This window comes from Schistocerca serialis, chromosome 7, assembly GCF_023864345.2.
Source record: "Schistocerca serialis cubense isolate TAMUIC-IGC-003099 chromosome 7, iqSchSeri2.2, whole genome shotgun sequence".
Taxonomy (NCBI): domain Eukaryota; kingdom Metazoa; phylum Arthropoda; class Insecta; order Orthoptera; family Acrididae; genus Schistocerca; species Schistocerca serialis.
The window spans coordinates 562,735,260-562,748,243 of NC_064644.1; the positions used below are offsets into that span (position 1 = coordinate 562,735,260).

Below are 12,984 nucleotides of genomic sequence, written 5' to 3' on the forward strand. Positions count from 1 at the left end.
TATTCATGTTGTCATAAATGACTTTAATTATTAAATATAAATAAACAAAATCGGTGACTGGCGCCATGATGGCGGTACTCCCCGTCATGTACATTTCCCAGGCTGACGGTTGTTGCTACGGTCCAGCGCCGAGCCCCACCCCACTACGCGCGACATATGGTCGTTTCGTCACCTAGCCAGCCAGCGTGGGAAATGCTCTCCGACTCATGGCCGGCTACGGACTACAGCACTTGCTAACTATCGTGAATACATCAATAAGAGAGAATAATTTATTAAAACTGCTAAAAAGTTCTTCCTCACGCAAGAGGCACCTTACAACGTACAGGATGCCTGGTATGGCGTGGGGGGGTGGGGTGGAGGGGGGGGGGAGGAGTGTGTGGTGATGAACGAGGGGGACGGACGACAGCCGGCGATCTAGTGGCCGGGAGGCGGGGGGCGTGGCGCTGGCGGTGAGAGGCATCGGGCGAGGGGCGAGGGGCGGGATGGATGGCCTGTGCACGCGCAGAGCAGGGCGACGCGCGCCTGCCTTGCCCGAGTCCCCACCCGGCCGCGGCCGGGGTCGCGACGCACGCGCGCACGCACTCACGCACTCACGCACTGCCGGCTGCCGTGCGCCCGGTCAGGTGCCGCTGCCGCACGCACTGCTGACCCACTAGCGCTCCTAAAGCCGACGGCATCTCCTGCCGTCGGCACAGGCACTTTAAATGGAAGGTGAAACACGTTTATTCAGTAATGAAAATGTCACTGTGGTGGAATTCAATTGACTATAACAGAATGTCATTCTTCTTCATATTTCCTCGTTGCCTCTCCCTGTGTCTGTGCAGCGTCAGTGTTATACAGGGTGACACACAAGTCCGTTAACATTGGAAAATATTCTAATTCACGGAATAATGGAGGTAGAGAGGTAAAAATTGACTCTCATGCCTGAAATGACATGGGTCTCATTGAAACCAGAAAACAAGTACAAAACTGGCTAATACGTGGCGCTGGTCAGCAACACAAAAACAAGTACAAAAACTGTCCAATATATGGCGCTGGTCAACAACACATTTTGTTATGCATCTACCCCTACTACTACGTTTGCATACTTTCGTGGTAATCCTGTAACGCTACTTCATTATGACTGGGCACTGAACGTAGAGACATATCGTATGGAAGCCGAAAGTGCGTATTATACTTTTAATTTGTGACAGTTTGGGATACTCTGCATTATTACAGAAGCCTTTTTTGTTATGGTACCTGCGGTGTCACCGCCAGACACCACACTTGCTAGGTGGTAGCCTTCAAATCGGCCGCGGTCCGTTAGTATACGTCGGACCCGCGTGTCGCCACTATCAGTGATTGCAGACCGAGCGCCGCCACACGGCAGGTCTAGTCTAGAGAGACTCCCTAGCACTCGCCCCGATTGTCTCAACAGCTGTCTTCCGCAGGGATATTTTCCTACGGCATGGAAGACGGCTCGAGTAGTTCCAATACCCAAACTAGGTAAAGACTCAGCAGAACCCCAACAGTTATCGGCCAATTAGCGTCTTGCCGACCCTTGGCAAGGTGCTCGAGAGAGTGCTGTTGAAGAGGCTCCATGACACGCTTACAGCGCATGATGTTATACGACCCGAACAATTCGGTTTCAAGGACAAGTAAACTAGAAACATTAAAACAAACAGAAGTTAAAGGTATAAAATTAACAATTGGGCCTATAAAACGTTATCTGCGGAACTTCAACTTCTACGGATCACCGAACGGATACAACAAGGATACAACAAGCAGCACTTCACGATTGGTGTCTTCCTTGACATCGAAAAAGCTTACGATAAGGTGTGGCGGCCCAACCTTATCGTCAAACTGCATCGCACTACCCCTATTGCGGATTGTTCCATTGGACTCATAGACAGCTTTCTGCAGGACAGGAAACTGTATGTCCGAGTCGACGATAAAAACTCCGAAATGAAATTGATCTCCGCAGGAATTCCGCAGGGCTCATTTCGCCTCTGCTTTTCAACTTATATATAAATGACATCCCAACAGTCCCCCTTGTACGGCGATTTTTTATGCGGACGATACGGCCTTTCTGACAACTGGACGACTCTTGGACCAGCTAATCGTTAGGATGCAACGGCAACTTGCTGTAGTGGAACGCTGGGCGCTACAAAATAAGATAACGATCAACCCGACGAAGACGGCAGCCGTTCTGTTCACACGGGGGAAACCAGTTCTGAACGACAGACTCCAAATAGCTGACCAATTTATCCCATGGTCGCCGGGAGTGAGGTATCTCGGTGTCTACCTTGACAAAGAATTACTCTTTACGCAGCATATTGACGGCAGCCCAGAAGATGGCCACTCCTGAAGAGTAAGGATCTCACCCCTAAGACTTAACTCCAATTGTATAAGGCAACGGTGGAACCCACAATGTTATATGGCTCCACCTCGTGGGGAACTACGTGCGTCTCCAACTACAACAAACTCCAAGCGCTGCAAAACATTTGCTATCGATGGATCACAGGAGCTCCATAGTGGACAAGAAACGTCGACATCCGCACCGCACTCCACGAGACCACTATACAAGAGAAGGTCCATGACAAGGCTCTACGAGTTTTTGACAAAATCGATGCCCTTAGGGACGAAGTTCGACAATTAGAATCGGTAGGAACGGTAAACCCTGCAAGGTGGCACAAGTATCGAATACCGAAGTCAATAACGTTTCACCACTCATAGGCAATCTGTCATAACACGAGGAAGCAGTCACACATAACAGCCTCGACACATTTCACCCTCCACAGGAGATAGACATCATCAAAGACAGCAGGCTAAAGGAACCATTGCGTGCCCAAGCCTAAATGAATGTGTAATAAATAAAGTGTTTTCCTTTTATCCTTACATCCCATCCTAGAAGAACAAGTCATCAAGGATGATCTCTTCAGTCCACACTACACACTATATATATATATATATATATATATATATATATATATATATATATATATATATATATATATATATATAAAATTAAAAAAAGACCCAGTTGTACAGCCGACTTTGCTATCGATGGTTCACTGCCTACATACGCTCTCATTTGCAGAGACGATACTTTAGCATAGCCTTCAGCTACCTCATTTGCTACGACCTAGCAAGGCGCCATATTCAGTTACTATTGATATTGAGAATCATGTACCGTCAAGAGCGACATTCATCATTAATGGATTAAAGTTAAGTATCAAACTAATCACGTCCGCTTTCTGAATTTTAATTCCTTGTCATGTTCCAGACCTCACGTCAGTATAGTCCTTCCCTCCTCACGCCAGCCTGCGTGAGAAAAAACGCGTGTATTTAGGCCTCCTCTAGTAACACCGCGTTGGCTCTTCTGCCAACACAACAGTACCTTGATAACTTGTAATTCATTTTTATTAGTACATTGCGTACTAAATGTGGTTCATGATGTGGGTTCCTGTTGTCCTGTCCTAGTTCATGAACCGCGGGCAAAGTATGAGTGGCCAAGTAAGTGGTCCTGACAGTCGGGATACCAGTTACTTTGGAATAAGGCTAGGCAACTCGGACATATTCTGAGTCGTGGTCACCTTTGTGCTCAGACGGCAAAGACTACCAAATCCACCGGCTAGTCCCTCAACCGTTAGGGGTAAAACTCAATGGGACCCGGGGCAAGAAAGGCTAGCAACCTGCTTCCCTGGTACTTTAAATATGATGCTGGCAACAATCAGAGCAAAATGCCCCTGACCTTTGGAGGTGACGGAGTCCCACCTCTAATTGACAAACCAGGGACTCCTAAAATACGACTCGGCAAACGAATGGTAACGAGACGGGGAGCTATTAATATCAATGGGGGCTACTCTGAGAAGAAGGTAGAGCTGGCAGAGGGTGTAAGTAAGATGGGGTTGGACGTATTAGCTGTTAGGTCTTACTCTTAGATAACCATATAACCTCGGTGTGGAGCAGGAATGTTTTGTTTGCTCCCATAACCTTCAAACAGTATTGAAAACAATCAGCGCTGAAGAGAGTGTGATTTGACGTAATTATGATTTTCACTGCTTCATCCAGAACCAGTTTTAGATTTGGTGGCATCTTCTTTATCGCGAGTACTTACCTATGCAAGATACAATGGCTGGAACTACAGTTCGGCACTTGTATAACACGCATATTTGACCATTAGCTGCTTTTTTTATTTACAACCCAAATATCGACCGGTTCCACTCACGGACTATCTTCACGGATTAGGGTTAAAACAGTTTAAGCCACAACACATCTGTCGTTACTTAAATAATGATCTCGTCTCATGTGTAGAGCGCGTCGTAAATTCCAGTACACAACACAGGACACTGAAAGACAATTATACTAATAACAAGCGTACACAGAGATCTGTTTATGGGAAGGGGAGGGGGCCAGATTAGGATGTATAGCCTCTTCGCACACACACACACACACACACACACACACACACACACACACACACACACACACACACATTACACCAAGAAGAAATGCAGAAATGGACAAATATATTATACTAGAACTGACATGTGATTACATTTTCACGCAATTTGGGTTCATAGATCCTGAGAAATCAGTACCCAGAACAATCACCTCTGGCCGCAATAACTGCCTTGATACGCCTGGGCATTGAGACAAACAGAGCTTGGATGGCGTGTACAGGTACAGCTGCCCATGCAGCTTCAACACGATACCACAGTTCATCAAGAGTAGTGACTGGCGTATTGTGACGAGCCAGTTGCTCGGCCACCATTGACCTGACGTTTTCAATTGGTGAGAGATCTGGAGAATGTGCTAGCCAGGGCAGCAGTCGAACAGTTTCTGTACCCAAAAAGGCCCGTACAGGACCTGCAACATGCGGTCGTGCATTATCCTGCTGAAATGTAGGGTTTCGCAGGGATCTAATGAAGGGTAGAGTCACGGGTCGTAACACATCTGAAATGTAACGTCCACTGTTCAAAGTGCCGTCAATGCGAACAAGAGGTGACCGAGACCAATGGCACCCCATACCATCACGCCGGGTGATACGCCAGTACGGCGATGACGAATACACGCTTCCAATGTGCGTTCACCGCGATGTCTCCAAACACGGATGCGACGATTATGATGCTGTAAACAGAAGCTGGATTCATCCGAGAAAATGACGTTTTGCCATTCGTGCACCCAGGTTCGTCGTTGAGTACACGGTAGCAAGCGCTCCTGTATGTGATGCTGCGTCAAGGGTAACCGCAGCCATGGTCTCCGAGCTGATAGTCAATGCTGCTGCAAACGTCGTCGAACTGTTCGTGCAGATGTTTGTTGGCTTGGAAACGTTCCCATCTGTTGACTCAGGGATTGAGATGTGGCTGCACAATCCGTTACAGCCACGTGGATAAGATGCCTGTCATCTCGACTGCTAGTGATACGAGGCCGTTGGGATCCAGTACGGCGTCCCGTATTACCATCCTGAACCCACCGATTCCATATTCTGCTAACGCGAGCAACAATGTCGCGATACGATAAACTGTAAACGCGATAGGCTACAATTCGATCTTTACCAAAATCGGAAACGTGATGGTACGCATTTCTCATCCTTACACGAGGCATCGCAGCAACGTTTCACCAGGCAACGCCGGTCAACTGCTGTTTGTGTATGAGAAATCGGTTGGAGACTTTCCTCATGTGAGCACGTTGTAGGTACGCCACCTTGTGTGAATGCTCTGAAAAGCTAATCATTTGCATATCACAGGATCTTCCTCCTGTCGGTTAAATTTCGCGTCTGTAGCACGTCATCTTCGTGGTGTAGCTATTTTAATGGCCAGTAGTGTATATAGCTATTTTCCATTCAATCAGAGTGAGCTGCAGCAACGGGTGGCCAGGTACAGCTAGTCATAGATAAATAAAGCAAATTATGCTTCACAAGAGTAGTTTTCTTTTTAATGAATACGTTCCGATCTTTCAGAAATGCTTGTTTTCTTCTGGAAACTTTATAATGTGTGAGCTTAGAGTTTGCTCTATGATCCTGCAACAGGCGGACGTCAGCGACATTGGGGTGTAACTGTGTACGTTATATCTACTGCAGTATATTTCAGCCACACGAGAGTATTCCGCGTGGACGTAGTAAGAAAGTTACGGCGACGAGGTGTTCGCACCGGTGTGCCACTGCTGCTGGGCGCCTGTTGCGGCGCCTGCTGTGAGTTCTTTTGCTTTCTCTGACGCGTGTCTCTCCCGCCTGTCCGCAGCGTGCTACTCGTACGAGGAGGCGGACGCGTGCGCGGCGCTCAACGGCACGTACTTCCGGCAGCGGTGCTACAACGCCAGCGAGGCGGCCGCCGCCAACATATCGGGGCTGGCGGAGCGCGCCAACCGCCGCCCTCCCGCCGAGGAATACTTCACGTGAGTACCGGCCGCGGCCGCGGCTGCAGAACACACTTCTGACGGGCTCACCGCCGACCGCCGTCAAAGTTGCGAACGGCTAACAGCCGTCAAGTCCAAAGAAGGGCAACTCGGTCGCGCACAAACTGCTTGGCCGGTACCACACTATTATACAGGATGTTACAAAAAGGTACGGCCAAACTTTCAGGAAACATCCCTCACACACAACGAAAGCAAATATGTTATGTGGACATGTGTCCGGAAACGCTTACTTTCCATGTTGGAGCTCATTTTATTACTTCTCTTCAAATCACATTAATCGTGGAATGGAAACACACAGCAACAGAATGTACCAGCGTGACTCCAAACACTTCGTTACAGGAAATGTTCAAAATATACTCCGTTAGCGGGGGTACATGCATCCACCCTCCGTCGCATGGAATCCCTGATGCGCTGATGCAGCCCTGGAGAATGGCGTATTGTATCACAGCCGTCCACAATACGAGCACGAAGAGTCTTTACATTTGGTACCGGGGTTGCGTAGACAAGAGCTTTCAAATGCCCCCATAAATGAAAGTCAAGAGGGTTGAGGTCAGGAGAGCGTGGAGGTCATGGAATTGGTCCGCCTCTACCAATCCATCGGTCACCGAATCTGTTGTTGAGAAGCGTACGAACACTTCGACTGAAATGTGCAGGAGCTCCATCGTGCATGAACCACATGTTGTGTCGTACTTGTAAAGGCACATGTTCTAGCAGCACAGGTAGAGTATCCCGTATGAAATCATGATAACGTGCTCCATTGAGCGTAGGTCGAAGAACGTGGGGCCTAATCGAGACATCACCAACAATGCCTGCCCAAACGTTCACAGAAAATCTGTGTTGATGACGTGACTGCACAATTGCGTGCGGATTCTCGTCAGCCCACACATGTTGATTGTGAAAATTTACAATTTGATCACGTTGGAATGAAGCTTCATCCGTAAAGAGAACGTTTTCACTGACACATTGTTGGATGAACCATTCGCAGAAGTGTACCCGTGGAGGCCAATCAGCTACTGATAGTGCCTGCACACGCTGTACATGGTACGGAAACAACTGGTTCTCCCGTAGCACTCTCCATACAGTGACGTGGTCAACGTTACCTTGTACAGCAGCAACTTCTCTGACGCTGACATTAGGGTTATCGTCAATTGCACGAAGAATTGCCTCGTCCATTGCAGGTGTCCTCGTCGTTCTAGGTCTTCCCCAGTCGCGAGTCATAGGCTGGAATGTTCCGTTCTCCCTAAGACGCCGATCAATTGCTTCGAACGTCTTCCTGTCGGGACACCTTCGTTCTGGAAATCTGTCTCGATACAAAGGTACCGCGCCACGGCTATTGCCCCGTGCTAATCCATACATTAAATGGGCATCTGCCAACTCCGCATTTGTAAACATTGCACTGACTGCAAAACCACGTTCGTGATGAACACTAACCTGTCGATGCTACGTACTGATGTGCTTGATGCTAGTACTGTAGAGCAATGAGTCGCATGTCAACACAAGCACCGAAGTCAACATTACTTTCCTTCAATTGGGCCAACTGGCGGTGAATCGAGGAAGTACAGTACATACTGGCGAAACTAAAATGAGCTCTAACATGGAAATTAAGCGTTTCCGGACACATGTCCACATAATATCTTTTCTTTATTTGGTGTGAGGAATGTTTCCTAAAAGTTTGGCCGTACCTTTTTGTAACACCCTGTATTTCTTTGACGTGGCACTGTAAAGGGTTATTACACTGTCTTCATATTTTTCGTCAATGTTCAAGATGGCTGACAACAACAGTTTATTATGCGCTGCAGTTGCATGTATCACAATTGCGCTGCGGGCGCATTTGGAAGAGAAGTGGAGGAAAAAAAAGAAACGTACCTTGGTGAAGACGTGGGTTTTACGACGATAAAAGCATTAACAAAGTTTGTTACGTAAGTTTCTAGTGGAGGACGTCAAATCGGACATAAATTACTTAAGAATGGATGAGTATACAATTCAGTATTTGCTCAGTCAAGTGTCTCCTCGTATCACAATGCACAACGCTCACGTAAGAATTGCCATATCTGCAGAATACAGGTTCACAGTAACACTCCGATTTCTTGCTACAGGATGGAGTTACTCTAGCGTACAGTACAGCACTCGAATACCACAGCGTACATTAACTAAAATAATACCTGAAACGTGTGAAGCAATTTTAAAGCACTAAAGGACCAATATCTGAAAGGAAATAAATGTACAATGCACTTTACGCGCATTAAAAACTATTTTTATTGCAGATCAAAATAATAATTACATTTTCTGTCCCACAACTATAAAATTAATACAAATGTATGAAGCTGATGAGCGCTTTACAATGTGAGGTATCCTCAGTACAAAAATACTTTAAGAAGACTGGAGAGCTGATACAGGGTGGGCCAAATATCTCACGAAATAAGCATCAAACGAAAAAACTACAAAGAACGAAACTCCTCTAACTTGAAGGGGGAAACCAGATGGCGCTATCGTTAGCTCGCTAGATGGCGCTGCCATAAGTCAAACGGATATCAACCGCGTTTTTTTAAATAGGGAACCTCATTTCTTATTACATATTCGTGTCGTACATGAAGAAATAAGAATGTTTTATTTGGACCACTTTTTTCGCTTTGTGATATATGGCGCTGTAATAATTACAAATGTATAAGTACGTGGTATCACGTAATATTCTGCCAGTTCGGACGGTATTTGCTTCGTGATACATTACCCGTGTTAAAATGGACCGTTTATCAATTGCGGAAAAGGTCGATATCTTGTTGGTGTATGGCTATTGTGATCAAAATGCCCAACGGGCGTGTGCTGTGTATGGTGCTCGGTATCCTGGACGACATCATCCAAGTGTCCGGACCGTTCGCCGGATAGTTACGTTATTTAAGGAAACAGGAAGCGTTCAGCCACATGTGAAACGTCAGCCACGACCTGCAACAAATGGTGATGCCCAAGTAGCTGTTTTAGCTGCTGTCGCGGCTAATGCGCACATCAGCAGCAGACAAATTGCGCGAGAGTCGGGAATCTCAAAAACATAGGTGTTGAGAATGCTACATCAACATTCATTGCACCCCGTACCAGATTTCTATGCACCAGAAATTGCATGGCGACGACTTTGAACGTCGTGTACAGTTCTGCCACTGGGCACAAGAGAAATTACGGGACGATGACAGATTTTTTTGCACCAGTTCTATTTAGCGACATAGCGTCATTCACCAACAGTGGTAACGTAAACCGGCATAATATGCACTATTGGCCATCGTAAAATCCACGATGGCTGCGACAAGTGGAACATCCGTAGGTCTCTAGAAGAGCGTAGCGTTCCAAGGGATTGGAAAAGAGCACAGGTCATCCCCGTTTGCAAGAAGGGACGTCGAACAGATGTGGAGAACTATAGACCTATATCTCTAATGTCGATCTGTTGTAGAATTTTGGAACACGTATTATGTTCGACTATAATGACTTTTCTGGAGACTAGAAGTCCACTCTGTAGAAATCAGCATGGGTTTCGAAAAAGACGATTGTGAGAAACCCAGCTCGCGCTCTTCGTCCACGAGACTCAGAGGGCCATAGACACGGGTTCCCAGGTAGATGCCGTGTTTCTTGACTTCCGCAAGGTGTTCGATACAGTTCCCCACAGTCGTTTAATGAACAAAGTAAGAGCATATGGACTATCAGACCAATTGTGTGATTGGATTGAAGAGTTCCTAGATAACGGAACGCAGCATGTCATTCTCAATGGAGAGAAGTCTTCAGAAGTAAGATTGATTTCAGGTGTGCCGCAGGGGAGTGTCGTAGGACCGTTGCTATTCACAATATACAGAAATGACCTTGTGGATGACATCGGAAGTTCACTGAGGCTTTTTCCTGATGGTGCTGTGGTATATCGAGAGGTTGTAACAATGGAAAATTGTACTGAAAGGCAGGAGGATCTGCAGCGAATTGACGCATGGTGCAGGGAATGGCAATTCAATCTCAAAGTAGACAAGTGTAATGTGCTGCGAATACAAAGAAAGAAAGATCCCTTATCATTTAGCTACAATATAGCAGGTCAGCAACTATGAGCAGTTAATTCCATAAATTATCTGGGAGTACGCATTAGGAGTGATTTAAAATGGAATGATCATATAAAGTTGATCGTCGGTAAAGCAGATGCTTTCCTAAGGAAATGCAATCCGAAAACAAAGGAAGTAGGTTACAGAACGCTTGTTTGCCCACTGCTTGAATACTGCTCAGCAGTGTGGGATCTGTACCAGATAGAGTTGATAGAAGAGATAGAGAAGATCCAACGGAGAGCAGCGCGTTTCGTTACAGGATCATTTAGTAATTGCGAAAGCATTACGGAGATGATGGATAAACTCCAGTGGAAGACTCTGCAGGAGAGATGCTCAGTAGCTCGGTACGGGCTTTTGTTGAAGTTTCGAGAACATACCTTCACCGAGGAGTCAAGCAGTATATTCCTCCCTCCTACGCATATCTCGCGAAGAGACCATGAGGATAAAATCAGACAGATTAGAGCCCACACAGAGGCATACCGACAATTTTTCTTTCCACGAACAATACGAGACTGGAATAGAAGGGAGAACCGATAGAGATACTAGAGGTACCCTCCGCCACACACCGTCAGGTGGCTTGCGGAGTATGGATGTAGTGCTAGATATAGTTGTAAATGGTGCAATGTATGCTGATTTCCTACGTTTTGTTCTACCAATGTTACTACAAGATGTTTCACTCCACACTCCATGACAGAATGGCGATGTACTTTCAACATGATGGATTTCCGGCACACAGCTCGCGTGTCGTTGAAGCGGTATTGAATAGCATATTTCATGACAGGTGGATTGGTCGTCGAAACACCATACCGTGGCCCGCACGTTCACCGGATCTGACGTCCCCGGATTTCTTTCTGTGGGGAAAGTTGAAGGATATTTGCTATCGTGATCCACCGACAACGCCTGACAACATGCGCCAGCGCATTGTCAATGCATGTGCGAACATAGTGGAAGGCGAACTACTCGCTGTTGAGAGGAATGTCGTTACACGTATTGCCAAATGCATTGAGGTTGACGGACATCATTTTGAGCATTTATTGCATTAATGTATTTACAGGTAATCGCGCTGTAACAGCATGCGTTCTCAGAAATGATAAGTTCACAAAGGTACATGTATCACATTGGAACAACCGAAATAAAATGTTCAAACGTACCTACGTTCTGTATTTTAATTTAAAAAACCTACCTGTTACCAACTGTTCGTCTAAAATTGTGAGCCATATGTTTGTGACTATTACGGCGCCATCCATCACAAAGCGAAAAAAGTGATCCAACTAAAACATTCATATTTCTTTACGTACTACACGAACATGTAATAAAATTGGAGTTCCTATTTTAAAAAAAGCAGTTGATATCCGTTTGTCCTATGGCAGCGCCATCTAGCGGGCCAACCATAGCGCCATCTAGTTTCCCCCTTCAAGCTAGACAAGTTTCGTTCTTTGTAGTTCCAGTTTCGTTCTTTGTAGTTTTTTCGTTTTATGCTTATTTCGTGAGATATTTGGCCCGGTCACGATCAATGAACCACCATGTCTGTGTGTATTAAGTATGTCGATATGTACTTTTGCTCTCTCGTGAGATTAGCTTGAGCAGAGGCCATTAATTTTCTTTTTTATGACCTCAGCCGTCCACCCGAGCCGGGCCGCATGTCATGGCTAATGACGTCCGCAATTTTTTGTAGCTCTCTAGTCTCCTTATTCTATTTTTGTATTCAGGGTGCCTCATATTGTAAAGCGCCTGATCAGTTTCGTACATTTCTATTAATTTTGTAGTTGTCAGCACACACGAATTAAACTTCGCAGCCATGTTTACAAACACACTACTGGTGACAGAACGCTGCAGCGATGCTAGCGCTCCAAGTGGTAAAATTTCACATTGAAGTGAACAGAAGACAAGCGACTTTTATTAGCAGATCTACAGCGAGGCCTTAGATTTGATCATATTTATTTGACGACAGGCGAGATTTGACAAAGTTCCCTATTACACCATCAAATTTCTTTGACTAAATATTTGACATATCAACTTTGACAAAGAAATATGATAGTGTGATACCCGCCTGAGAAGTCTCTGCGGTCAGGGTGTCGTGATCCTACACAGCTGTAGCCATTCTAACAGACAGCAAAAGCTCCTTACGTCTTCGAGTGACGCATTCATTGCAATTTTGGAAGCTATTGCTACTTTTTCTTACTTTCTTAGTGAGAACTTGTCAACTTCATTCTAGCGAATTCCTTGAGGGGGGAAACACGTTCTCCTTCTAGTAAACTCGTGTGTTCGTACGTTTAACCAATTGTGTCTGTCGAACCAGCACTAGGAATTATTAGGTCTACAACTTTGCTTCCGCCGTTTTGCTACAGATGGCAGTAGCAGCAACTGGCGGTGCAGTCGGTAGGTCGTAACTATCATGCAATAACCTTAGGCGCTTTTAAACATAATGCCATCAAAATGTTAGTCGACTTGTGACTGTATCACAAAGTTGTTCGTATTCTCGATTGAATATGTCACCTTACTCGTCACTTGCGGGAAGTTT

General features: G+C 45.9%; 1 protein-coding gene across 1 annotated transcript in view; it reads left to right on the top strand.

Moving 5' to 3' along the window:
- Window positions 1-12,984, top strand: part of LOC126413249 (sodium- and chloride-dependent glycine transporter 2-like) — a 513,853-nt gene that overhangs the window by 267,583 nt on the left and 233,286 nt on the right. The window contains exon 3 of the mRNA XM_050083149.1: window positions 6,225-6,378. Within this exon, the coding sequence (XP_049939106.1) occupies window positions 6,225-6,378 (154 nt within the window). The remainder of the gene's footprint in view (window positions 1-6,224; window positions 6,379-12,984) is intronic.